This window comes from Xiphophorus maculatus, chromosome 2 (genome assembly GCF_002775205.1).
Source record: "Xiphophorus maculatus strain JP 163 A chromosome 2, X_maculatus-5.0-male, whole genome shotgun sequence".
Lineage (NCBI taxonomy): Eukaryota > Metazoa > Chordata > Actinopteri > Cyprinodontiformes > Poeciliidae > Xiphophorus > Xiphophorus maculatus.
In genome coordinates this window covers 3,076,664-3,102,918 of record NC_036444.1, presented here as the reverse complement: position 1 = coordinate 3,102,918, position 26,255 = coordinate 3,076,664, and the positions used below count along the sequence as shown (strand labels likewise).

General features: G+C 37.5%; 1 protein-coding gene across 2 annotated transcripts in view; it reads right to left on the bottom strand.

The window, feature by feature from the left end:
- Positions 1-609: 609 nt before the first annotated feature.
- LOC102227659 (guanine nucleotide-binding protein G(o) subunit alpha) overlaps positions 610-26,255 on the bottom strand; it is a 104,949-nt gene continuing 79,303 nt past the window's right edge. Inside the window, exons 5-8 of one of the 2 annotated variants that reach the window (XM_005795782.2) lie at positions 25,974-26,102; positions 22,995-23,124; positions 5,511-5,664; positions 610-1,015 (exon numbers count right to left, since the gene is read on the bottom strand). In XM_005795782.2, coding sequence (XP_005795839.1) covers positions 828-1,015; positions 5,511-5,664; positions 22,995-23,124; positions 25,974-26,102 — 601 coding nt within the window. In that variant the 3' untranslated portion in view covers positions 610-827. Of the gene's footprint in view, positions 1,016-5,510; positions 5,665-6,124; positions 12,694-15,240; positions 15,395-22,994; positions 23,125-25,973; positions 26,103-26,255 lie in introns of those variants that run through there. The other variant, XM_005795783.2, reaches the window with a different exon arrangement.

Below are 26,255 nucleotides of genomic sequence, written 5' to 3'. Positions count from 1 at the left end.
AAAAAATAACAACATCTTAAAATGTCTTCTCAAATGTAAACAACAAAAATAATCAAGCCAGTTTTAGCAGATTTTTTTTTACGTTCTTATCCAACTTGTCAGGTGCATTTTAGTGCTGCTCACATATACACATATTTCTGCAAATAAAAAAAGTATTAATAAGCCATAAAACAGCCCAAAACGACCAGAATTAAACAGAAAGTACAGGTGAGAGGTGAGAAAAATCTGTGTACAGACTCAATAAATATACACACGATCATCAAAGAAATAAAACAGCATCATCATTTTCAAAGTAACAATACATAAAAAAAAGTATGCAAGAAAGAAAACGTACAGGCTTCGGTTTTGTTAACAAAAAACAAAAAAAAAAAATCACACAGTCGACCACGTGAGAGAGCGGGAATGAAGGCTTTCCTCAACTTTGTTCAAGATGTTTCAAGGCTGCATGTTTGGGTTTTTTTCTACTAAAACTAATTTTGTTTGCTTGGCAACAGACCAAAAAAAAACATCAGGGGGGAATCAGAGCAGAGAGGACACAAGAACCAAAAACATTAGATAGATTTATATATATATTTATATTTATATGCATGTATGCCTATTTTTTTAAAATCATCCTCATTATTAATATGTACCTAGTTGGATTTTTTTTGTTGTTTTTCTTTAGAGAATCATCATCATCATCATCGCCATCATCATTTCCACAGCAGTGCCAAAGGAACAAGACAGAGGATTAGGAGGAAGAGGAGGAGGACAGGAAGGATGGGAGAAAAGTGGAGGGGGAATGGTGGTGGGTGGAGGGAGGGGGTCCAGGGTGTGTGTGGGCGTGCTCAGTACAAGCCACATCCTCGGAGGTTGTTGGCGATGATGATATCGGTCACAGCGTCAAACACGACCTGGATGTTCCCCGTATCCGTGGCGCAGGTCATGTGACAGTAGATTTCCTTATTTGGAGAGCGGTTCTTGCTCTCGAACTGTGCTTGGATGTAAGCTGCCGCGTCTTCGTAGGTGTTGGGTCCTGGACGAGCAGAAAACAGGACAAAAGAACTCAATTTAAATGAGATTTTACCAGATTTTATACTAAAATGTGCGTGTTTTGCAAAAACAAAACAAACAAACAAAAAAACTCTGTTCAGTTGGAAAAGAGAAGCAAAAAAATAATTGAGATTTTACAGTATTATACATTAAAATCTGCCTGTTTTGCAGAAATTGCTCTCAGTTCAGTTGCATGTTGATGTAGTCAACTTATAGACTAAGAGATCACCAACAGCTGAGATAATGCTGCCATCCGCTGATCGTTCTCCCTCTCCAGCTATTAACTTTCTATTTTCATGAACATGAAAAATAATCCTAGATCCGTTCTTCTGTTTCTTTCTGTGTCTGCTCTGTCTTCTCAAGCCTCCAGTCGGTCGTGTCAGATGGTTCTGGTTCTGCTGGAGGTTTCTTCCTGTTAAAGGGGAGTTTTTCCTCTCCACTGTCGCTACATGCATGCTCAGTATGAGGGATTGCTGTAAAGTTAACAACTCAATGTAAGCAATTGTCGCTACATCCAGGAGGAGTAAATGCTACAAGTCACCGACTCGATCCAATCTGCTGGATTTCTAGATAAAAACTTTTAAAACTATTCTGAATAATCAATTGAGCATAATGTTCTGTTTGATAAGTAGGATTAATTGGAATGTATGCATGACTGAATCGAAATGATTTTTTTGTAAAGTGCCTTGGACAGTACTTGTGAATTGGTGCTATATCTGTTAAAGGTGACCCACTATGAACAGGTTAGGATAGGTCTATGGTCTTTACAAAACATGGTCATTAAATTTATTTGCTCAAAATTATTCTTAGATAATAAGATTTTAGTCTGCTCAGTTCTACCCATTTTGAGCTCATTTAGGGCCTCTTGTCACTTTAAATCCAAATAAGCTGCTGCTGGCCACGCCCCTCAACTCAACTTAAAACAGACGCACAACTGTACATCTTTGAAAAGCAGAAGTGGAGCCTCCTGCACAACCAACATGAATGCAGCAAGTGGCTTCTGGATGATAAGTCAACAAAACATTTTGTCTCTTCCAGCAGCCATTGTACAACGCACAGTGGTAAAACCAGCTCAACAAATGCAGTGGAGCTCTGCTTGGGTTGCTAGGTTACAGAGCAGTTCCTGCTGATTTGTGATGTTTCATTCTGGCACCAAAAAGCATCAACTTATTTCCAGATTGGTTTGTTTTTAGAAGCAGTAGAAACCCAAATGAAAGTACAAAAACGTGCAATATGTGAATTTTCCATAATACTTTCCCTTTAAGGATGCAAAGCTGCAAAACCCTCCAATTCCACCCTGGCATTTCTGTCATATAAACTGAAATCAGAAAATGTATTTCCAGTGATCAGAATAAGGAGTGATCAGACCTTTGGTTGGACAGAGAGGGAGAACGTGACGCAGCAAAAAGAAAAGGTGGAACCTGTCAGAACGGCTCAGTGTGACTATCAGAGCAGCGTGAGAGACGGGTGCGCCACTGTGAGTGTGTGAAGTGGCTTATCATAGCGCACCACGCGCGTCTATTACTCACAGTGCTTTTATCCGTCACCGCTACGTCTGGCTCCCACTTCCACGTCAAGAAGTCGTTTTGCTTCCCTCTGCTGTTTCTGCAGACTCTCACTGCCAACAACTTTCCTCTCCTCCCTGTACTCCCTATCATTTCTCCACTTGTGGAAATGCAGTAAAGTAAATCTCCTCTTGAAGTGAGGTTTTATGTTCCTCCAACCATTACGCTCTCTCTCTCTGCTGCAAACTATCTTGCAGCTGTAATCGTACCGCAATATTTAAAGTGGCACATTTTTCAGACGGTTTATAATGCAGAGACAGTAAATCCACATCTGAAGGTCTCATGCACAACTAATGCCCTCAATCAGGCAGCTGTTAATCAGAGAACAGACCTGAGGTTTTGAATTTCCAGGAAATATCATTCAGACAGTAAAGATCAGTCATTCATGCTTTCGTATCCAGTTTTAAATGTGATCAGGACGTCCACACGGCTCTCTGACTGAACAATCTTAAGGTTAATTTAAGGTTTTAGGTCAAGAGTTTGATCTCCAAAGTAAGTTTAGCTGAATGAGGTTGTTTGCTTTTTTGCCAAAAGCTGTTGGAGAAAATTGATTTTCTGTCCCAACAGGAAATATGAAGCCATCACTGGCAGTCAGAACCGCTGAAACATAAAAGCAGCAACTTGAGCTCTGACCAAAGGCGCTGAACACAACTCAAAGTTCGGCCAATTTATTTAGCAGTTTTAAACAGTTGTAGATACATTTGTAAGAAAGTCTGAATCAGAATCAAATCAACCTGAATTTTGAGAAGTGGAGTTATACTGGACCAACACTGCAGATACAGGATGTATTTTTCCAATATAAATATTTCTTAGTTCAAAATCAATAACATTTTCTACTGTAAAACAGAGATAATCATTAAAAATGTAAATAATTTATCTACATTCCTAAGCCATACAGACATCTTCACCCTCCTTTGCCAAACTGGGATGATTCTTCCTGAGGTCATTTCAGCTCCTGCTGTTTCTCCTGAAAGCTGAGTCTTTAAAACATGGATAAATGTGCAACTGGCTTTTCCAGGGCTGGATAAGCATGAAGCCCCTCTGCCCCCCGTAAAACTGAATCTGGAAAACAGCTTGTTCCACCAGAGTCTTAAACATATTCCTTTGTTCTAAAGCAAAAAAAGACTTTACAAGGTAAATGCTCAGAAAAAGTCCCATTGACCACAAAACAGACGTATGACAGAAAAAACCCCGGCTACTAATCATTTTGATGTGACCATTTTTAGAATCAAGAACTTGATCATTTGGGGAGGTAAAAGTGGTTATTAAGGTGCAAAAAACACCAAAAAGTTCTTGCTTATGATCCGCATCAGGGGATAACCTGTGAATGTGAAACTTTAATGCTTGCAGCTTGAAACTGCTGGCAGCATGAATGTCATAAATTCATGCTTGAAATAAAGATTGTTTCAACAATTCAAGCCTCGACATCTCCAGATCAGGAGATAATAAAATGAGTTTCTCATCAAAGAAAGCTTGAAGTCTCATTATTTCAGCAGATTAATAGGATAATAAAGCTGTCGCCTCAAGAGAAAACCCCCCAAAAAACCTTGATATTGATTTTTAATGGAGCTGTTATTGAAACAATAATAAGTTTGAGAGTTTATTTTCTCAAGATAAAGAAACAAACAACCTCAAGGTAACGTTATCTCCAGCTGATGAGATAATGAAACATTAACATGAAAAACAAACTCCAGGTGGTATTTAGAAAACTAAATCTAATGAGATAATTAAAACAAGCCTCACATTTATCATCTCAAAATAATTCAAGTCAAGAAAACTGAAACCTAAACAATCTCAACATCACATTATGTCTACATGCTGATGACACGGTAAAGCATTTCCATGTCAAAATGAATTTCTTTACTCCATATTTGTTTACAATTTTTGACATCATTAATTTAAGATCGGCTCAAAATCTGTTTTTGAGTTACTGACTGTGAACTCTTCTACAATAATCAGTGCTATAAATAAAAAGGTGTTTACTTCTTTCATTTTTTGTTTTACAAGTTTAAGGTGACCAAAATATTTTAAAATCAGAGAAAGATGACATGAGGAAAAACAAGTGTTTTTGCTCCTGCACATACGTTGCAGTCCATTTGGCAAAAACAAATAAAAACCGGCAGCTACTCTTGAAATCACATTCCTTTAACAACAACACCAAAACTACTACTACGACTAACAAAGGATATTGTTTAAAGATTGTAATTCTGGTGACAGTTGGTAGCACTCCTGCCTTGCAGCAAGAAGGTCCTCGGTGCAAATCCCAGTCTAAGGTTTTTCTACATGGAGTACTGGACTAAATGCCATCATCACTTGAAAACAGTTTTTTTTTGTATTTATTGTTATTATTGTTTAATATTAATGTTTATTTTAGGATCAGAAACCTTTAAATGTGACAAAAAACAAAAATAGTCTTTAAGGGGAGTATTATGTGTTCCAGGCACAAAGTCCCATTTTATAGCACAATCAGGTAACTATGTTAAGTTCAGTTGTTATAAAATAAAAAATATGACTTACCAGACATTTTACTTGCTAATTTAACACCTTGTAATTGGGCCTCTGTCTCTTTAAAAACTCCTGCTCTTCCTGAAACTCTCCCTTTACGAAATCATCACAACACGGCTCCTCTATTAACCCTTTGACGTTTTTACCAGCGTTGCTCTGAGAAGTAACTCCTATAACGAGCTCAGCAGATGCACAGTCCTATCAGATGTTTGCTAATTGCTGCTGGCTAGACTGACGGAGTGGAGGAGGAGCTGCATCTCGAAGGCGGAGCTAGGTCCAACCACGCGTTTTTCACAGCTGAATAGAGATTAAAGGATTTCTCAAAAATGCATGAAAGAATCAAGGTAACACTCCAGGTATGTTTTTGATGAGGGAATAACATTATAATAAGTGAAAGAAATCTCTCACCTGTGTACTCTGGGAAACAGATGCTGAGTGCAGACTTCTTAATCTTCTCTGCAAACAGATCCTTCTTGTTGAGGAAGAGGATGATGGAGGTGTCGATGAAGAACTTGTTGTTGCAGATGGAGTCAAACAGCATCAAAGACTCGTGCATGCGATTCTGCGGACGAGGAAGGAAAGGAGCGGGGAAAGGATGAGAGAGGAGCAGGAACAAACAGGAAAACGGGATGATGAGGACGGATGATGGGGAAGACGAGAAAAAAAGAGGAAATTTTCAAAGTTAACAGCAACTCAACAAAAGTGAAGATTTACACAATAACATGTTACTATTAAAAGTTGAGCGAAAGAGTGATGAGGGAACAAAGAGGGAAACTTTTCTCTAGAATTATTGCGTCAACATTTTCCTCAGCCATTATGCTGCTCTCATTTGACTCGCACTCAAACAAGCGGCTTTTTTACTTGTTTACGGAAATCCTTTGTTAATAAATAATTACAGCTGTGGAAAAAAAGACAAACCCAGAAAAAGAAATCGGAGGAAGAGAAGTGACGAATGAGAGCAACACTAATAAACTTCTTCATATAAAGGAAAAACATTTTAGGAGGGAAAATAATCACACATCTCCGGTTGCTCATGTGGTGCTTTATTATCATTGTCTCATGTATAAATACAATGTTCAATAAATTATCAACAGAGAGGGAGTTACAGCACAAACAGTTTAGCACTTGCACACATACAGTATATACACATCCATATACAGTTTGTGCAGGTTTTGCAGTACCTGGACAGTGTTTACAGTGTTGGTTGGCATGGAGACAGAGTTAACTTATGGTAACAGGAGAGCTGGGTTATGGGCGGGATGAGAAAAGGCACAGTTGATGCTCTGGAGTTCAATCTGCTCTAATGCAGCCGGGAGACTTTCTGCAGGAGAGCGAGTGACTCCTCGGCTTAAGTGCTCATTACGGCAAAGTGGGACTGAAAATCGCTCATAAGGACATGCAAGCAAGGTCAGGATGGGAGCTGCTCTGGAGCTAATAAGGAAAATATTTGGCACTTTGTTTTAGTTCTTCATCTGTAACACTGTGGCATATCAGCAGCTTGTTATGCTGCTGTTGTAGGGCAAACAACAAAAACAAAGAAAAAACGTGGCACAAATGCAACCATTTCTCTGGGCTGCAGCCACACGGCATTTTTTAAAATCTGAATTTAAGATCTACACTGAGAAATGACAGATAAACTACATTACCCACAAATCCCTATTTTATGTAGCCAACACAGATTTGATATTTACTAAAAAAGATAAAGTTTTGCTTTTTGGTCTTGGCTGTTTGGCCCCAACACACACGTCTACACACAGACACACTGATTGGCTCATTGTTCTTCTCTCAGCGCTGTTTCCATCTTATTAACCCCAAACTGCTTTAGTGCTACAGTGCGGTACTTTATTTCTAAGAAACAACTGGATGTTCTGGAAGGTCAAGCTGAATGAGCAGATCACACTGTTTAATCTAAACAAACACTATAAGCTGCTAAGAAATGTTCGTTTTTCACTGTTAATTAAAGAAAAAAAATTCTACATGTTCTATAATGTATAGATAGCAAAACTCAAGTCTTGTATTTATTATAAAGACATAAATTTAAGTTATGTTTGAAAAAACAGCTGACTAAATAAACTGTAAGAAGAGAACTCCCCAAAGGTTTTCACTAATACATTTTTAATTGGAAACTTTAGGATGTTTTGGTCCATTTCCTCATGTAATGTGGGCTTTTGTAAATCTTAAACTGCTTTAGCTGTTATTGCTAAAGACAGTAAAAGACATCCAATGTTTAATTTTTTTTCCAAATTAAAACAATGGAAAGGCTTTTTTCCAATTAAAAATAGTCATAATAATTACTGAACTTGGTTGAAGAGATAAAAGTAACAATGAAAATATCCGAACTTTTGTGAATCCTGAGAGGTACAAACTGTTTGCAGATACTTAATCTACTCCCATTTAACTAAATTAACTAGCTCTTAATTACAAGGAGAAGCATTTTCCTGAACACCATCATGAAATTTGGTAACCAATTCTTACAATCCAGGATGATGTAAAACAGTAGCATTTTTAGCCCCATTACTATTTTATATGTGGGTTTTATCTCACTAACGCCATAAAACCACAGTAAACCACCACTGTGAAATTGCCTCTCTATGCGTTCCTACACATAATCTGACCACCAGCTCAGCCAGAGGATTTTCAGCCAAGCCAGAAAAATGAGCCACACGCCCGTTGAAGCTCATAAACACCGTGTATACAAACATCTGGGCCGTTGCTACAGAATCAACAACACTGTTACTCAAGCACAGCAACAATGATTCAGAAAAACAGTTAGTAATTTCCCACCAAACAGCCCAGGTGCATCACTCACCTTGGCATGCCTGATGCTTGAAGCTAAAAGTGAAACTTCAGACTTTATCTACTTTTTATTTATTTGACTAATAATTATGTCTCCACTTAAATATGGCACTAAAATTTAGTTATCAGATAGTCAGTTGACTTTCTTTTTTTATTTTAAATAGGAGCCAAAAAACAAAGCAAAACATCATGGAAAAGTTTTGTACCCGGTCATGACGAGACAGAACGATGTGAATTCCACACCACTGATCCCAGTGGACACACTCCATCAAAAGTCACACATAATTCTGCTTCGTTTCCTCATGTTTAGACCCAGGAAGGACACCAACCGATATAGCAAGACAGCAACTGTAGCTTAAAAACATAACAATGATGATAAAGTGAAATGACTATCAGAAGGTACTGTACATTTCTGGTTCTGAAGCTCAAATGTTTCTCATCAACCCTGCTTTCAAATTACAACATAGCTGCAATGTGTATAAAACAAATACCAGATGCAGTTATAAACTGGTTATTTGACCTGATAAACGTTTGACTCTTAATAAATCATTCGTACAAACATTGTGCTCATAAAATTTGTTACTCATAGTAATACTTAAGCAAGTTAGTCAACAACATTTTGAAATTTCTCAAACAAGTTTAATTTGATTGTTACATTATTTCCAGATTTGAGAACTAGCAACTGGAGTGCAGCATAAAAGTCATGTTTCCCTGCAATGTAATGCAAATATAGGATATAATAATAATAAATAAAGTAAGGTAAATATAGGATTTTTTGTAACGAGTTCAATGTTTGGTTTCCTGTGAGAGACTGGTGACCTTGTCCACAGTCACCAGTCTCTGACCCTGAGAAGATTCCTGCAGAATCCTTCTATGCATCCTGATTTTAAAACCATTTATCAAAAGCTTTTAAAAACCTTTAAGCTTTTCCTGGGAATCAAAGAAATCAATAGAAGCCATGTTGAGGGGTGCATGTACAACATCAGGTAAACCAAAATGACTTTACCACATATCACTTCGTAATGCTTCCAATAAGATATCTGCAAAGTTGTTTCAGTTCTGGATAACAATTAACTTTAACCAAAAATATGCAAAATGCTTCAAGCTGCAACTCACAAACTCTTACACTAATAGATTTAGATGTACAAAACACATATCAGATCATTTAGGTTTGAATTATGTTAATGCTGTGAACAAACTGGGGATAAATTAATAATACTGATAAAGAACAGCTGAAAAAACACCTCCATGTCATTCAGAATCAAGAGATGGAGCTCAAACAGTATGTTGTCACTTTCTGGTACGAGTCAAATAAAAAAATGAAAAGCCTTTTATTTTATCACTGTGAACTGATACAGAACATCACGTAAATGGAAAATTCAGCAGGATGTCTTCCTCCAACTGCTGACAGATCTTTATGTGAGGCACTAGAAAGAAAAAACCAACAAAACTAATAAACCGCACTCATTTGCTACTATCCTATTTTAAAGCCTTTTCTGGCTCAATTCAATGGGATTAAACAACAAAAATTGTAAGGCAAAATTTAACAAGATCAATATTTGTTGATGAAAATGTTGCCAGTAAGGTGCATTCTTTGGATTTGGAGACCCAAGAATTTAGTTTCCATTAAAAAAGACAAACATGCAATTTCCCCTGTGGATTTAGATGGAAAGTAGTTTCCATAAAAAAAGTAAGGAGAACTTTATTACTAAATAATTTTAATGCACAGAAAAACAAAATAATAAAAAGTGCATCATTATTCTTACACACAAACAGCAGATTTTCTGTTTGCCAAATCAGCCAGAATCCATCTGATGCTTTTAGCTACGAACGACGGGAACATTTGGCAAAGGAAGGTGTGGCGACATTTTAAAAACCCGAGGGCCGTTCTGTGCGTTCAGTGCGTGTGTGAACACTTGCCTGTGCTGCTGTGTGTGTTTGTGTTAGCGTAAAGGGTAGACAGGTGCTTTGCGGGTAATTAATCCAGATACTGACTCCATCACTGCACCCCTGAGCTGATGCTGTCTCCCAACACAACACGTACACACACGTTTGTGAGCTGACCTTTCCTGTTCTGTTAAATGACACGCGCACGCACACACACACACACACACACACACCATTAACTGTACGCAATCTGCAAACACACACAAACACAGAAAATCCACAAGCAGAATCATGCACATCAGGCCAATCAACAGCCTCGGGGAACGCTCCGTCACTAATTAGGAAATTTGGCGCAGATGTGGAAAGATGAACTGATGATGTCATCTACCTGTTTAAAAGTGAGGCAGAGGATGGGAGTGATGAAGCACGAATCACAGCAGTAAATCCACTCACATCAGACACTTTCAACCTTTCAAGAGGGGTGGGCAATATGGACTTCAAGTTTTAACACAATGTTCTGTGGCACTATTGTGATAATGATAAAAGTGATAAAAACTTCTCTAATTGGTAACTGTATGGCTGTGACTTTTATCAGTAAGTCTGATTTTTATTACTAAACTACACACAGTAACTGCATTTAATCATATTTTCAAACATATGGATATTTATCAAAACTCTTATTGAAAAGTGGAGAAGATAGTAAAAAAAAGCAATTTTGACAGTAGCTATGTTTCCATTACAAATGTGCAAAAAAACTGCTGCTATTCCACTAAAGTAAAAAAAAAAACTGAATTTTGCTACTGCAGTGTTTCCATTAAAAAAAACCACAATTAAAGTTACATGTGAATAGGTTTGTTCACGTGATAAGTTATTAAAAAAACATGGCCGCCTATTATCCTCCAACTACTTCCTGTCATCTTCTTCTTTGTGGTTTGTGCCAGTGGCAACATCTGATTGTTGATCATGTGAGTTGTGATGCATAAAAAGTCTTCCCATTACAGTTCTGAAAAATAAACCAATTTTGATACTACCAAAAAACCTCATCATGGCGCCAAATCTTTTTATTGAAAGTTGAGTTTTTGCAGAAGTGGTGTTTTCCTACCTTCCATAACACGTAATAATCTTCAATCTGAACCCAAATCCCAGCCATCTACTCTCTCCAGGTTTCAGTCTTCCAAAACTCAGCTGCGGGTTTTTATGGCCGACAGCAGGAATGTTACAGACAGCAGCCTCAGATAATGGCTGTAGTCTCAGGGCGGGGTGAAATCGATGAATCCATCCAGCCACTATCTGTAGCTGCCGGGCTGAGTCAGCTTTTCTAGCCCTTTGCTTTAAGTGGTTTCATAATGGAGTCGTGCACACTACGACATGAGGCAATGATGCAACCTCCTCCCAGCTCAGATCCTGTTTTCCTCCACTTACATCTCAATTGTCTACAAATAAAAAACAAAAACACACAATTGATAATTATGTAATAAAGAATGTTAGAGTTGTAAGTATTTACTTTCGGTTTACATGGTGAGATTTTTAATAATAATGTTCTTTGTTTTAAATATGGTGGATTCTCAGATCTCTTGCCAGGTCTTATGTCTCATATCAGAAGTCAGAGGAAAAACTAGCCTAAAATGGTTTTCATTATTAGAAATGGTAAAAAAAATACTCCATGTCCAAACAATACATTACTTGTCACCATGCAGAAAACAGTGTAGAGAAAGGTGTGACATCCCTACTATTCATAGGAGACATGGAGCACAACCACCAGTGAATACCTAAAACATCCCCTAAAATGCTTATAACTCCCTACTTTATTAGTTCAAACACCAAATATACCTTAATATATATTAATACAGACAGTGTAAACCGTCTTAACACTACCGCAGAATATCAACCATTTTCCTCATTTCCGCTCTCAGGAGTTACAGCTAATCTGTGTCAAGGAAAAATGGGATTGGCTGCTTTGCAAACGCCAGCCATTACCATGTCAATGAGCATTACATTTAGGTATTTTAGCTTCTCAAGCTACATTTCCTTTGGAATAATTTGGAGTCATATTCCACAAAAAATCCATAAATATAAAGACATAGCTAATGTAGGAGTGTTCAGTTATAACCACAGACATTAGCTTACGGTTGTCTTCAGAGACTAGCTAACTGTGGTAGCAAAACAACCCAATTTTCTGGTTTGCTACTGCGTTCAATCACCGTAACAAAGATAGCAGAGTACTGTGTGTGCGACTGATTCAATGAAATGCAAACTCAGTAATACAAAAAAACCCAGGTAATTATAGGAGCTAAGAATACACATGCAGCGGCCATGTTGGATTTTGAACGAGGTTGGTGAGGAATCTCGTGATATTAGGCCAAATAGAATGAAGCATTAAGCAATGGAAAATTCTTACAACACTATGTATGCATTTAATGGCTTTTCTAACAAACTTGTTAAGGTTTTCTCACAATTGCCCCTTTACAGAATGAACCAAGACACCATTGTTTGATATAGAGGCCTGAATCAGAGGGAACCGGGGACAGGTAAGGTCAGAAAAACAACAGTACACAGCGGGAGTGGTCCAGCACTAAACAAACAGAAGTTAAATCAAGCTGGACCAACAGTCTGCTCTGTAATAAAGGAGGACATCATTTGACCATCTCTCACAGGATGACCAATCAAATTGGCCCCACACACGTGACATAACAAGGTACCACAGAGGTAAAAGCATCCGGTCAGTACAAGCCGCAGACCCGCAGGTTGGTGCCTATGATGACGTCTGTGACAGAATCAAAGACGAACTGGATGTTGTTGGTGTCCGTGGCGCAGGTCACGTGAGAGTACACCTCTTTAGTGGGTGACTTGTTCTTGCCTTCGTAATGAGACTTGATGTAGGCAATCCCGTCTTCGTAATTATCTGGACCTGGAAATGGGACCCAGAGAGGACATGAAGCAGGAGTTACGACCAGTTTAATAGATTTTTAATTTGTTTAGTTTTATTACGTTTTGACTTTTTGTTTGTCTAATACAGTTAGTTTCTAGTTTTTATTAGTTTTGTTTTAGTTTAGTTTATATTACCTTTAGTTATTTCATACTGTGGTTAATTTTTAAGTGCAGAATTCAAAAAGGTTGCAGTATTGCATTGTGATACATCGACAGGGTAATGAGTACTCAACAGAAGATACTGTTTTCATAAAATGTAGTTGATTATTGTTGAACAACAAATTGGCTCTGGCATTTTTCCCAACTTTTGCTGTCGCCATTTTTCAGACTAGCCGTCATTTTGTGAACTGGTGTAATCGCCGCCAGGAAGAGGAGGAGTGTTGTCATTTCCTGACAGTTAACGTAAACTGCTTGTGCGGAAAAAAACAAAACAAATCTACATCAGTTTGAACAACTAATGAATAAATCCATAAACACAAAAACAAAAGGTATTATAATTCTAATTTCAGCATATTTTCATAATATGTACAGAATATAGTTCCAGCTAGTTTTCCCCATTAATTACTGTTTTTATTTATTTCTGTTAATGAAAATGTTTCAGATTTCATTATTTAGTTTATTTTTGATAACTTTAATAGCCTTGGTTACGATGCGGCTTTTAACACATTTTTCATCTGAACCGTTTAAATCTGTTAGCCGCCTCCTACTTCCCATTATCCCCGTTTTTTCCTCCATCAGCGCTATTTTGTGATTTTCTTTCTGAAAACCAAACCTTTGACTCTTCAACTCAGCAAACATTGTGCTGAGGTGTGCTGAGCTCACTGCCAGCGCACTTTAATAAACGTGATGCATGGACAACTTTCTGAGACAAACTGCAGCTGTGAGTTTGCTCCAATAAATGGAAAGTGATGGACATTAATACGTCCCGTTATTGTTGCCCAGTGCGCCGCTTTCTCCTGGATTACTATGATAAACCAGCAGTTACAGAACGAAAGTCTGACAGTTCTGACAACCTGAAGCTAAAAACACTGGAGCCATTATTTGTACAGTGAGTGTGGTGATCAGTTTAACGCCGGAGCCAAATCCACTGTGGCTCCTTTCAGGTCCAGTTCATAATTAGCTGTTGGGGCGAGCGCCGCCTTCTGCCAGCTCTTGGCTCACTTTCCTTTGTTCTCATGCTTTTGGGATGAGTCTGACCTCAGGGACTGGAGTCATTTTTGGTCCAAGCGTCGCCGACGTCTCGGTGGCTCTCGGCCATCAGCAGCCGCTCGCTGCCTGTCTGCTCCGGCAGGAAGTTGGTCGGAGACCGGCTAGTGGGAAGGGATGAAGAGGGGAAGGGACAGCTTTGGAATCCTAATCCCTTCTTTCTCACAGTCTTGCTGCTTTCTGTCTTTCTGTACCCATTTTTCCCACAGTTTCTTTTCTTCCTGATTTTCCTCCCACTCTCAGGCGTTTTCTTGTTTAGTTGTTTTGTCTCGTGTTTTCTCTTGTCTCACACACACTCAGGCCCTGGCAGTTTGGACCCTGGAAGCCCTGATTTCATTTTCTTCTGCTGTTTTCCTTTTTTTACTCTCTGTAACTCTCATCCCTGGTAGGATTCATAGTCCCCAGTTGATCTGTTTTGGTTGATAACATGAACCTGCAGCTCTGTTGTCTAAAATTTAGCAGAATATTTCCTCCGTTTTGTGTAAAATGGCCACTTTACTCGACTTTTATTAGTTGTAGAAAAGTAAGAAAAAAAGAGAATTCTAATTTAATCCCAATTTATAAAGGTTTAGCTTTCAGAAAAATCCATAATTGAAATTTAAGTATATTATTTAGCAAAATGTTACTTCTCACAATTACCTACTCAAGTAGATTGTTTTTCATTTGGGCTCTTTGCACTTTCTGAGACTTAATTTATTAGGACTAATGTTATTGTAAATGTGTGCATGTAATCAAGAAAAATTATTTTAGCATCCAAAAACAAAAAAAATCTACAAATAAATTGTGGGCTAACTGTTTTAAATGAACCGGAATATTAAATTAAAATCCATAAAGAAATAAAGGTCTTATTTCCAGGATGGAGAGCCATCTAGTGGTTTAAACTGAAAACTGCAGGCAGTTATAAAAGCTGATTTCCTTTTTTTAAAAAAAAGGATTTTAGATAAAGTTTTTGATTTTTATTATAATGGGGGAGTAATGTCAAAAAAAAAATTAAACCCCTGATTAACAGATTTGATTTGTCTTTATAACAAAGTAATATTACATATGTGTTCCTTTTATTTTTTATTTTTATTCCTCATAAATTTTTGATTAATATCTATACGCTGAGCATGTGAAATGGAAGTGAGATTCCTTATTTGAGCTCATAAATCAACGTATGCTAAGATGGTTCATGTCAGTAGAATATGAAAAAATATCCCCAAATAAACGTTGAGCAAAGCCTAAAGATTGGGATTGTCTGTTTTTTAGAGGTTAGACAAGTTGGTGACTTTCTAATGTTTGAACCAGAATCCAGTTCAAACAGTCACTGTGAAGGATGTACCGGTGTATTCTGGGAAGCAGATGGTCAGCGGAGACTTGATGATCTTGTTTTCGAACAGGTCCTTCTTGTTAAGGAAGAGGATGATGGAAGTGTCGTTAAACCACTTGTTGTTACAAATAGAGTCGAAGAGCTTCAGCGACTCGTGCATGCGGTTCTGCAGGAGAGAGATCAGAACATGTCAAACGGGACAGAACTCCATGAGAAAAAACTCCAAACTGCAGAATATCATGACGTGTGCAAACGACATAATCTGAGCTAAAGGAGGAACTGTGATGAAAGCTAAAACCAAAAAGCAGAACAGAAGTTTGGGGGAGTTCCTCGTAAAACCACAGTTTGTGATCTGAGTTTGTGTTAACATTTTCTATCAGCATGCAACATTCAGAAATGATTAGTAAGACTCACTGGCAGTGAGCTTAATGAAGCCATGCATGGTGAGATGTTAGCTGTGTGTTAGAGTCTGCTCTAACGGCATCATGTTAAACTAAAACCCTGTGAAGTTTTTCACCTGTAGGGGCGCTACTGAGCACAATTTCCTCATGTGACAACAGTTTGATTAAACCTGACTTGTCAACTGAAGATGAATCAGCCCAGCAACTAGTGAAGAGCTTAAAAAAACTTTTTAGAAAAGTTTTAGGGTTGTAAAAATGAAAAGAAACTCGTTTTTGTGATCAAACCCTGTTATAGTGAATAATTTAGGAGAAACTGAAGATAAGGGTCTGGATGCACCACAGAAAACTAACAAAACGAAAGCAATCATTTTGTTAATATTTTTAATATCAACTATTAAAAATATTAACTATTTTTAAAAGTTAATATAACTCTAATTATTTAAGAACAAACAAGTATTTCACAAAAATGATTAAATTTGCACCACCTTATCAAGGACCCACTAATATGAATGTAAACTTATTTTGAGGCTCTTATTAAGAGATATCTCCAATTAAAGTTGAAGAAGAGGAAATAAAAACATGAAAGTCGTCCTCCTTGTTCAAATCAAAGCATCAAACCAGAACTGTATGTAGTTAAATGATCACAACGATAACTCCACAGGGTTCTAATGTAAGTAGAAACATGAAGAGCAGATGTAAAAGCTGCTAAATTAATTTTGCAGCTGCTTTGGTTAAGAAGTATCAAACCTCGTTTATTACATAAAACCAGAATATTTTACTTGATTATTTTTCCTTTTACAAAATTTATCATGCTTAATTTGTGTTTTCAGTGAATCATTGCCACCTAATTATTCACATTGCATTACAATAAATTGTGGATTAAGGAGAAAACTAACTAGCTGTTCCAGTGATTTTTTTTTTATGTAACAGGTAATAAAAGCAGACAGATTCCTTCAAACTGTGAGCTGAAAGCAGTTTCTCTCTGGTTCTGATCCAACATTAACTTGAGGAGAAAGAGATCGATGGGATCCATCGATCAGATTCATGAGAAACGACTGTTGGAGTTTCACATACAAGGAAAAGGAAGAAGACAGATCTATTAATAGAGATGCACCTTTTCATTTCCGATACCAATATCTGAGGTTTATCGATCTGATATAGAAAAACAGCTGTACTGACTTAAAACATTTCTTTTTTTTTTTTTAAATGCAGACATATATGTACTAAATTAGGAATTTATTTGATAAGTCTGGTACAGTACAGCTCACTTAAATACACCAACAGCATCACAAGCTTGGTCAAAACTGTAAAAACAATTTTAATTTGTTCGGTCAGTGCAATTAGGAGTAAAACAGCCAATGTAAAATAAATAATGAAGAAACTGAAACTGAAAAACAACAGGGTGACTTACTTTGTAAAAATAAACTGCAACAAATCATCTTTCAAATGGCTCAGGAAGTGCAATTAGGAATTGTAAACATAATGTAAAATAAATAATAAAGCATTGAATTAGACCGAATAGATCTGCCCTTATGGATTGGGAACATTGTCGTCGATACCCGATCTAGAATTTTTTTCAATATCGGGACCGATACCGATATTAATAAGGGATCGGTGCATCTCTAGCTATAAAACAGAGGAAACAGCAAACACAGAGAGGACCTGCTTCCAGCTGCTAAAGTGAGTGTGTCGACCTATTTGGAGATTTTCATACCTGGCTGTGGGTGGAGCATCTGCATCTGACAGCTGATTGGTTAGAGAGGACAGTCGGTGGCGACAGTGACAAGAGGAGTAGAAGGAGCCAGAGATGCTGCAGGGCGGAGCTTAGAGAAGGAACAGAAAAACGCAAGGGACCCGCCCCCTGCGTCCGCTTCCCCTCCCCTCCTCAACCCGACATGCTAATGCTAACACACATCCGGTGCTGCAGAGAGAGCGTTCACAGGGCAGGAAGGCAGCGTTCACAACGAGCAGTCGTCATTTCAGAGAACACGATGAAGAGGAGCAACGACCAAACACAGTACATGCGCATCTGAAGAAGAAGGAAGGGAGTGACAGAGAGTAAGTGGTGCAGGGCGTATTTGTACCAACAGACACCGATGGGAAACCAGTCAGAAGCTGGGAGGCGGAGCCTATCAGGAGCTTTTACTGTTTTTACCAACAGAGAAAACATAAACCAAGCAGCTCAAAACTTTCCTGGAGTGAAAGGTTTTAATATCTGATGGTAAAATAAGGATCCTCCAACAGAATCATGAAAGAAATTCATAAAATGGATAAGATTCAATAAATTAACATATGTAAGAATTTTATAAAAATTGGAAGGCCTGTTTTTTTATATTTGTCACTAAAGTACTAAAAAGGGCTTAAAATGAACCAAGTAAGTTTAGATGAGATTATTTTTTCTCCTTTTTTGTGATACTGATGTGACCTGAATTTTTTGGTCTTATCTTCAAAACTTTCTGCCTATCATATTCCTCACATACCTCATACCTGTGCAATGTATTTGTATGAGTTTTTCTTTTTAAAATATATAATACACAAATTATGTTGGAAAAAAGAATAATCTGTTTGCTGAATAAGCTAGAGATCTTTAACAAGTTTTGTCTCACTCAAAAACAGATTTTTAACAACTTCATCTTGTGAATATCATTTCTGAAAAAGATGTTGAACATTTGATGTTTTTGATATAATAGGCACACATTGATTTTTGTGAGCAAAACGTTCCACTTAAGACCTTAAGAACAAGAACACAAGAGTTATATGGTTTTTAGTGTTTTTCCTTTGCACTCTGGTAGCCAAGCAACAACATTTTGTGAAAAAATTCACTGTTGTCCAAGTCTAATCTAATACAGTAAGGAGGCAAATACTTTTGCTCTACACAGCAGATGACTAATCCACTAAGTTAATATTCAGCTTGTGTTTGCTTTCCAGTGCTGTGACACACATCAGCTCTGTTACTTACCCACAGGTCCTTTTCACAGGTGTTTTGACATTATAAAACTATACACCTCCCTTTGACTAAAGTTCAGCCTGTTTGCATGCAAATGTTCCTTTTATGAGTCCAACTATTGAAATACAGAGACAGGAGGCTGAGCACAGCTAACAGCTTGCAGCTCTGCTTCCCACAGCAGGTTATATCAGCTTCATGGTGCTAAAATCTAACATTCTGGCTCAAGATTTAAATGGTTTATAGATTATTACTGTCTTAAGATATCTCTTTTAACTGATCCCAGACTGTTTTGGGAAAGAGAAACTGTTAACCTGAAAAGTTCAGCGTCTCATAATATCATGTCAATTCCTTCACATTTTGTCACGTTACGCTACACTGGGTTTTACTGGGAGCTGAAGAGGTGAAAGTCATGTATAAATTCTGATGTAGAAGAAATGTTATTAGAAATGCAAATCTGAAAAGTCTGCATTTGCATTCAGCTGCATTTTCTCTGAAAAATGAAATACAGTGCAGCTTAACCAGCAAACAGAGTCAGAAATCCAGCTGTTCTACGAAGGTATCGCAGTTTACCAGAAGCCATGTGAAGAACACAGCAAACATGTCCTCTGGTAGGTTCTCACATCACAAGACCAAAAACTAACTGTGGCGTTGCACCAAGAACCACTGAAGGAAACGATACGAAAACATCAGACGACACTGGGAGTAAATTTCCTTCTTCACAAAATATAAACAGAAATCTAGTGGCGTCAGATTTTAGTGGTTACAGGATTTATTTTTTGTCTTCGGTAAAAGACCACAAACCATTTTTCTTGCACACTTTTGCGTGTGTTTAGGTTGCTTTTACCCAGAATGCCTTGCACTGTAGTCCACTTCCTGCTTTTGGAGCGGTCTCTGGTTCACTTTGTGTTCACATATGTTTTCAGACCGCAGCAGAGTTTACGTCAAATGAACTGAGACTGAAGTTTTTAGGTGGACCAGAGTTTGCTGTTTTGTTGCACTTCAGAGTGTGATTAGCATTCACACCTCACCAAACGAACTGGACTTTCTAGACAAACAGAGTGGAGTTGAATTAAAGTGGACTGAACAGGGCTGAAAACAAATGCAGATCAAACTTTTCAGAATTTATTTGTAAAAAAAATGGAAACCAAAATAAATAATTTTCAAATCAGTATAGTTGTCTGGTTGGAAAACACCTGAACCAGGACTGGTCACTGAATAATAACCAGGAGTGAAGATGGATTCAAATCCAGATTTCCACTGCTTCCTTGCCATTACAGGCAGATTAGAATTTTAAGGAAAGTTGCTTGCTAATTAAAACTCCAGCAGAGCAGTGAGTTTAACGAGCTGCCGGATCGGGCTATGTGTTGCTTCTTCGGTCCAATTACTGGGAGGTCCTTCGCTTTTTCTTCCTAATTGTGGAATATTTTTGCTGAACTGGAGGCTTTCGGTAGTAAAACAGAGAGAAGGTTGAAGCCAGGAGGAGAAACATTTGTCTGCCAATTAGAACTCCTACATCATTTCTAGCTTAGTGATAATAAAACTGGATAACAGAATGAAGATCAGGTCTGTTTAAAGCATCCCTGGGTTTCTGTGAAAACTTCACAGTTTTGTCTCACTGCAAGTTCCTCAGTTTACAGACGTCTAACAATTACAGAAACGGCTGCGTTAAATGAGTCAATGAAGTTCCCCATTTATTTCCTCCATGATGGATTGTGTCTCCCTGTGTGGTTACGAACCAATCCTGGGGATGTGATGCTGACTGCAGACGACGATTCTCTCCGTTGCTGTTTAAAATGTCATCGAATGACTTCAAAACGTATTCACAGCACCAGCGGCATTTCCATTCACCTTAAAACTGTGCAAATTAGGTCTACAAAACTAAACTGGTTTAATGGAAACACGCTAACTTGAGGTAGTTTCTCTGCTGTACCAAAATTAGTGTGTTTTGTAAAACTGCAATGGAAATGCTTTATTCGCTTCATGAGTCACGTGATCAACAACAAGATGTTGCTATTGGCAGAAAATATGAAGGTGGCAACAGGAAGTGGAGGGAGAAAGATGGAGTGAATCATTATTTTTTGAAAGGACTTATTGCATGAACAAACTTATTCAAATGTGATTTTAACTGTGTTTCTTTGTTGACAGAAACAATGCAATTGCAAAATTTTGTTTTTTCAACATTAGTGGAATACTGACAAAGTTTTGCTCACATTTGTAAAGAAAACGCAGCTACTGACAGATTTTTACTTAAAGTTAACCTTTAATTTAACAAACATGCTTCTTCAAACTAGAAAGTACAATTAATATCACTCGGCTTGAATCTGTGGATGGAGCAAAAAATTAGGGTTTCGGCCAAGAGGCCTTCCAATGTCAAGGACTTTAACTCAATGCAAACAATAAATCAAACATAAAAAACTGGTCATGTATTATTTGTAATTCCGTTAAAGAATATTGAGAATTGTATAAAAACAACAGCTCTTACACATTATCTGCCAGGAGTATAAATAATAATTTTTTTGTTTTTCACAGCCTTTTGCATCATTTCAGACGTACCACATGGAGATCTGGGCGGCTTTGCCCATTGACTTTATCAAAGTATGCATGTTGTTTAATAAAATATGATCCTGTGTTTGTGTGACTTTAAACTTTTGGATGATTTCGTGGGCGTGAATAATTTGGGGCTTGACTATGTGTTTGACCTTAATGAAAATGCTCACACGTCCATTGTTTCCTGTTGTACATAAATAAAAAAAAATTCTGCACAGATTCCTCAGTTTCTAAGAGAATATTTCAAATGTATTGCAAATGAAAAATGTAAAAGTATGTGAACATTTTGGATTCAGTTTACAATATCAGAGTGTACAATGAGGCAAACATGTATCAGCTCTATGGTTTGAAAGTTTAGAAAAGCAGAACAGGGGCCTGATTTAGGATTTGAGAATCACTGGTTTAGTGAAAAATGAGGGTACAAATTGGCAAAGGGCTGAAATTATCCTGAGATTTATTGGTCAAATATTATTTCTGAATGCAGACTATGATGCTTTAGGTCAATAATGACATATTTTACCTTCAAGATACTCAGCAAATCCTCATTAAGGTAAAAAGGATTTTGAGCAGTGTTTACTCTGTGATCAGACGGCTTGTTGCAGCTCTGAATGAACTTTGATCATTTTTTAAAGCGTTCTCTGTAACCGAAATGCTTATTCCTAAATTCTGGAGACATTTATCCTTTCCTGTCTGAAGCCTTTCCACAGGCCGTTTGTTTACTGTCGGCTTACTCAACACTTTCTACGTTTAAAGTGTTTAAAACACACATCGCGTCTATTTTCAGAAACTTTTCCTTCTGGAATAACTGAATTAAAGCTCGTTTGGATTATTGCAATTCATTATATAGAGGCCTGGATAAATCACAGATGCAGCGACTTCAAATGATCCAGAACGCAGCAGCACGGCTTCTTACAGGAACCAGGAAGCATGACCATATAAGGCCCATACTGGCCTCTTTACACTGGCTGCCCGTCTCTTATCGAATAGATTTTAAGATTCTTTTATGAACTTATAAAGTTTTAAATGGGTTACCTCCCCTTTATCTTTGGGAGCTTTTAAAATTTCAGTCTGTGTCCAGAACCCTACGTTCAAATAATCAGCTGTTACTGACAGTTCCTCGGACCCGACTTAAGAGGAAAGGAGATCGGGCTTTTTCTGCTCCTATTCTATGGAACAATTTACCTCTCCAAATTAGATCTGCCCACAGCCTGGATCATTTTAAATCGCTTCTCAAAACTCATTTTTATTCTTTGGCATTTATTTGAAGTAGTGTTTTTGATACTCTGTTTTTATGAATTTGTGTTATTGTTGTTCTTGTACAGCACTTTGGTGCAGCTTTACACCTGTTTTTAAAGTGCTGTATAAATAAATGTGACAGTGACATTCACAAAGCAGCAGACGCTCAAATATATATGGATAGAAAATCTGAGTTTTTATCTTTGTGTTCATCTTTCAGATAAATTAATTGCACAATGTAAAGTTACTAGTGAGATTGACAGCTTCAAAAATCCCCTTTCAATAATATTTATTAAACACATTTATGTAATCCTTAAATTTTTTCTGAGTTCCTGAATAAGCCACATACAGGAGCATTTTCACATAAGCCTTGTTTTTAACCAATAATATTTATATTTTTTAGGTTTGTCACAGATGAAAATAAGGTTACATGTCGCTAACGTAAAAACATATAAACTATTAAAAATAATAAAACTATAAGAATCTCTGACTTGTCAGGTGTTTAAGCTGTTACAATTCACCAAGTTACAAACAGCTGTTTGGTTCAAGGGGATTTATTTGACTTCAAACCACGTTTATAAATGATAAAACAGCCATGAATAAATCTATAAGTAAAATATTCGTCGGGTTCTTACCGTGGTTTCGTCCTCATGCAGAACCTGGTCGTATCCACTCAGAGCCACGCAGAAAATGATGGCCGTCACATCTTCAAAACAGTGGATCCATTTCTTCCTCTCCGACCGCTGACCTCCCACATCAAACAGCCTGCAGGACAGGAGACACAAACAAATACAGCAAAATAAAAGGTTGTGTAGGTGCAACACTGTCTACCTTCCCATTGTAGCATCTAAAAACACAGTTCCACTCTGGAAACTGTTTACACTCTGATTATTTGTGCTGCAGATATATTAATGGACTGAAACACCTGAAGGGTTTGGCAGCTCAGCTTGGAGTGAAAAAAGTGTATTATAATTACACACACAAGCTTCAATGTGTACATAAAGTGTCAGTAACATGTAGCTAACTCTCCATTAGCAAGTTGCACATCAACTAAATCCACATAACTTCTGGAGAAGTAGAATAAAACAGTAAATTGTTAAACAAGATAAGATAAGATAAATCTTTATTATCATTGTCACAAGGACAACGAAATTCAAAGGGTGCCATCAGTTAAACAAGAAAAGACAGCAATTTCAAAAGCAACAAATGCCATTAAGCAAACAGAGTTAAGCTATCCTAATAATATGAATAATGCAGAAGACAGAATTACTGAAACACAAGAAGAATATAGAATAAAAACACAGCTGACCTGTCCATCTGGACAGCTTCAAATTTCCGTTGAGTTTAAAGATTTTTGAGACTTTTGGAGACTTTGAGGTAACACTTTATTTGACGGGTTGTGAATAAGACACCGTCATAAACATGACATAACATCTGTCATGAACATGAGTAAGTTTTCATGAATATTTATGACGGTTGTCATAAAGTGTCATTCGGTAAATCATAACACTTTTAATACAAAGTTATTCAAAATGTCTTCGTTATTACAACTTGTCATTAACCAAGAAATCATGATCTGACATAAATTTGTTATAAAAGTATTTCTGATTAAACTTTAGCTTTAATAACATAAAGCTACGTAATTTTTAAAGTTGAACTTTTATTATAACAATTAAAGTTTAATTGTTATAATAAAGTGTTACTGACTTTGATCTCGGTTGGGAGCGTCTCAGTCAACACAGGAGTTCCAGCATGAAATCCTAACTAACCTGCCTTCACCTGAAGCTGATGGTTAGGGTCAGTATATCTGATGCTTTGACACAGTTCAATGTTCGACATTAAAACACTGAGCTGCTGGAGTGGCACAAACAAGAATTCCGGTGAAAATTTTCAGAGTAAACTTAAAAGCCAAACCATTAAACGCAACATTAATGGAGGTGTATGAATATATTTGAGCCTGAATGTGTATATTTGACTGTATGTGGTTAAAGAAAAAAAAAATCTTCAGTAAATTCAAAGCTGTGAAGAAAATTGTTGCCATGATTTATTTTCTGCAAAAATAACTGAATTATAGAGCAATTCTAATTTCATTATAACAATTTTTTCCCTCATTTTAAACGTTCTTGTAAAACCGTTTACAGATATACACTATTTTTATAGTGCAGGGATTTTTAGCTTAGCAGTCCTGCAACTTTTAGCTGGAAAAACCAAAACCTGGTTGGATTGCTGATGAATAGCTAAAACTATGAAGTGTTTGAACCTAGAGGAAAATGTCTAAACAACAGATGTTATCCATTACGTCATTTTGCCCCAGCAGAAAACCACCCAGCCTCACTGTGTTGTGTTTTTGTGGTGTAGGGAATGAGAGGCCTGAGTCCGGAGAGAAACGGAGCCAGCCGTGTGTGTGACGGGTCTAATGGTAGGCAGGATGACGGGTCCCACCCGTTACAGGAACAGAGGAGCCTCCCACTCCCCGCATGACTACCAATAATAGCAGCCCAGCTGGAAATCTGCAGGATGTGCCTCTCAGAGACACGCAGCGACGGCGCATCACAACCAGCTCAGTGGAAAGCCTCGACCAGCAGCACAAACATGCATCTCAGCCTTTTGTAGTAAATCAACTAATCGCATGACAAATTAAAATGAGTCAATAAAGAAATGCTCCCTTTTAAAATATTTGAAAAGTCGATATTTTGAGAAATGCTGCAAACATTTGACACCCAGTTTGAAGAATTTAGTTTGCACTACCTGCCTGTTTTCCCTGTTAAAGCCCAATGATATTGATGATGATGATGACGATATTTTGTGAAATGCAATTTTAGTTACAGAGACTTTATTATCCATCCTACTTATTGTTGTTTCAGTGTTTTTTATGTCTATTTTGATATTGAAAATGTTTTCCAATTCCAGTGTTAAATGTTCTTTAGAAGTTAAAACGTATTCTTATTTTTATTATATTAGTTGAAATGGTCTGAAAATCAAAACATTATTCTTAATCACAATCATTTCTGTACAAAAAGGGATGAGGGCCACTGCAAAAAAAAAAAAAGAATTGTGACTTTAATTTTCTGCGATCAAAAGTCAGAATTCTGAGATCAAATTCTGAATTTTGAGATTAAAGTCCAAATTCTAAGATTAAAGTCAAAATTATGAGGATACATGTCAGAATTCTGACATTAATGCCATTTTTACCTTTTTCTCCAGCAGCCCTAATTCTCTTCCATATTTGCTCAAATATGGAAGAGGATGTGTTATGGTGACTGGCCTCTGTGCATCTGTAGCTTTAATTTGTTGATAAAAACAGCAAGAAAGGGACGTAATGATGCATCCATTCAGATAAATAATGGCCATTTAACAGTTTACTAACCTGCCACTCTCCATGTTGCTTTATAAATATGCAGCTGAATTATGACAAAGTCTCATCCACTCCATTTCTCGCCTCGCCTCTCGCTCCCTCCGCTCCATGCTCTAATTGAATCTGACCTCGTTAAAGAGCCAGAGAATCATAAATATAGATACTTGTTTAAACCATCGGATCTAATTAATTACAGATTGGAGTTTCTGCGGTGTGAGTGGAGTGGGGAGCAGGTGGACACGCGCTGGGTCATCCCAACCTGAAGTGAAGGTTTTTGAAGGTGAAGTGCGTCTCGACGATGCCTGTGGTCTTCACTCGGGTCCGGAGGATGTCCTGCTCTGTGGGCTGGTAGTCGGCCGCACCGATCCGATCTAGGCTGTCGAGGTAGCTGCACACACACACACACACACACACGCACGCACGCACACACACAGAGGGGAAATGTTAAACTGCAGCAGAAGATCAAATCGTGGTCGGATACCAAACTACTCTGAACACAAAACTTACACAAACCCAAATATTAGACTTTTAGGAGCACTGA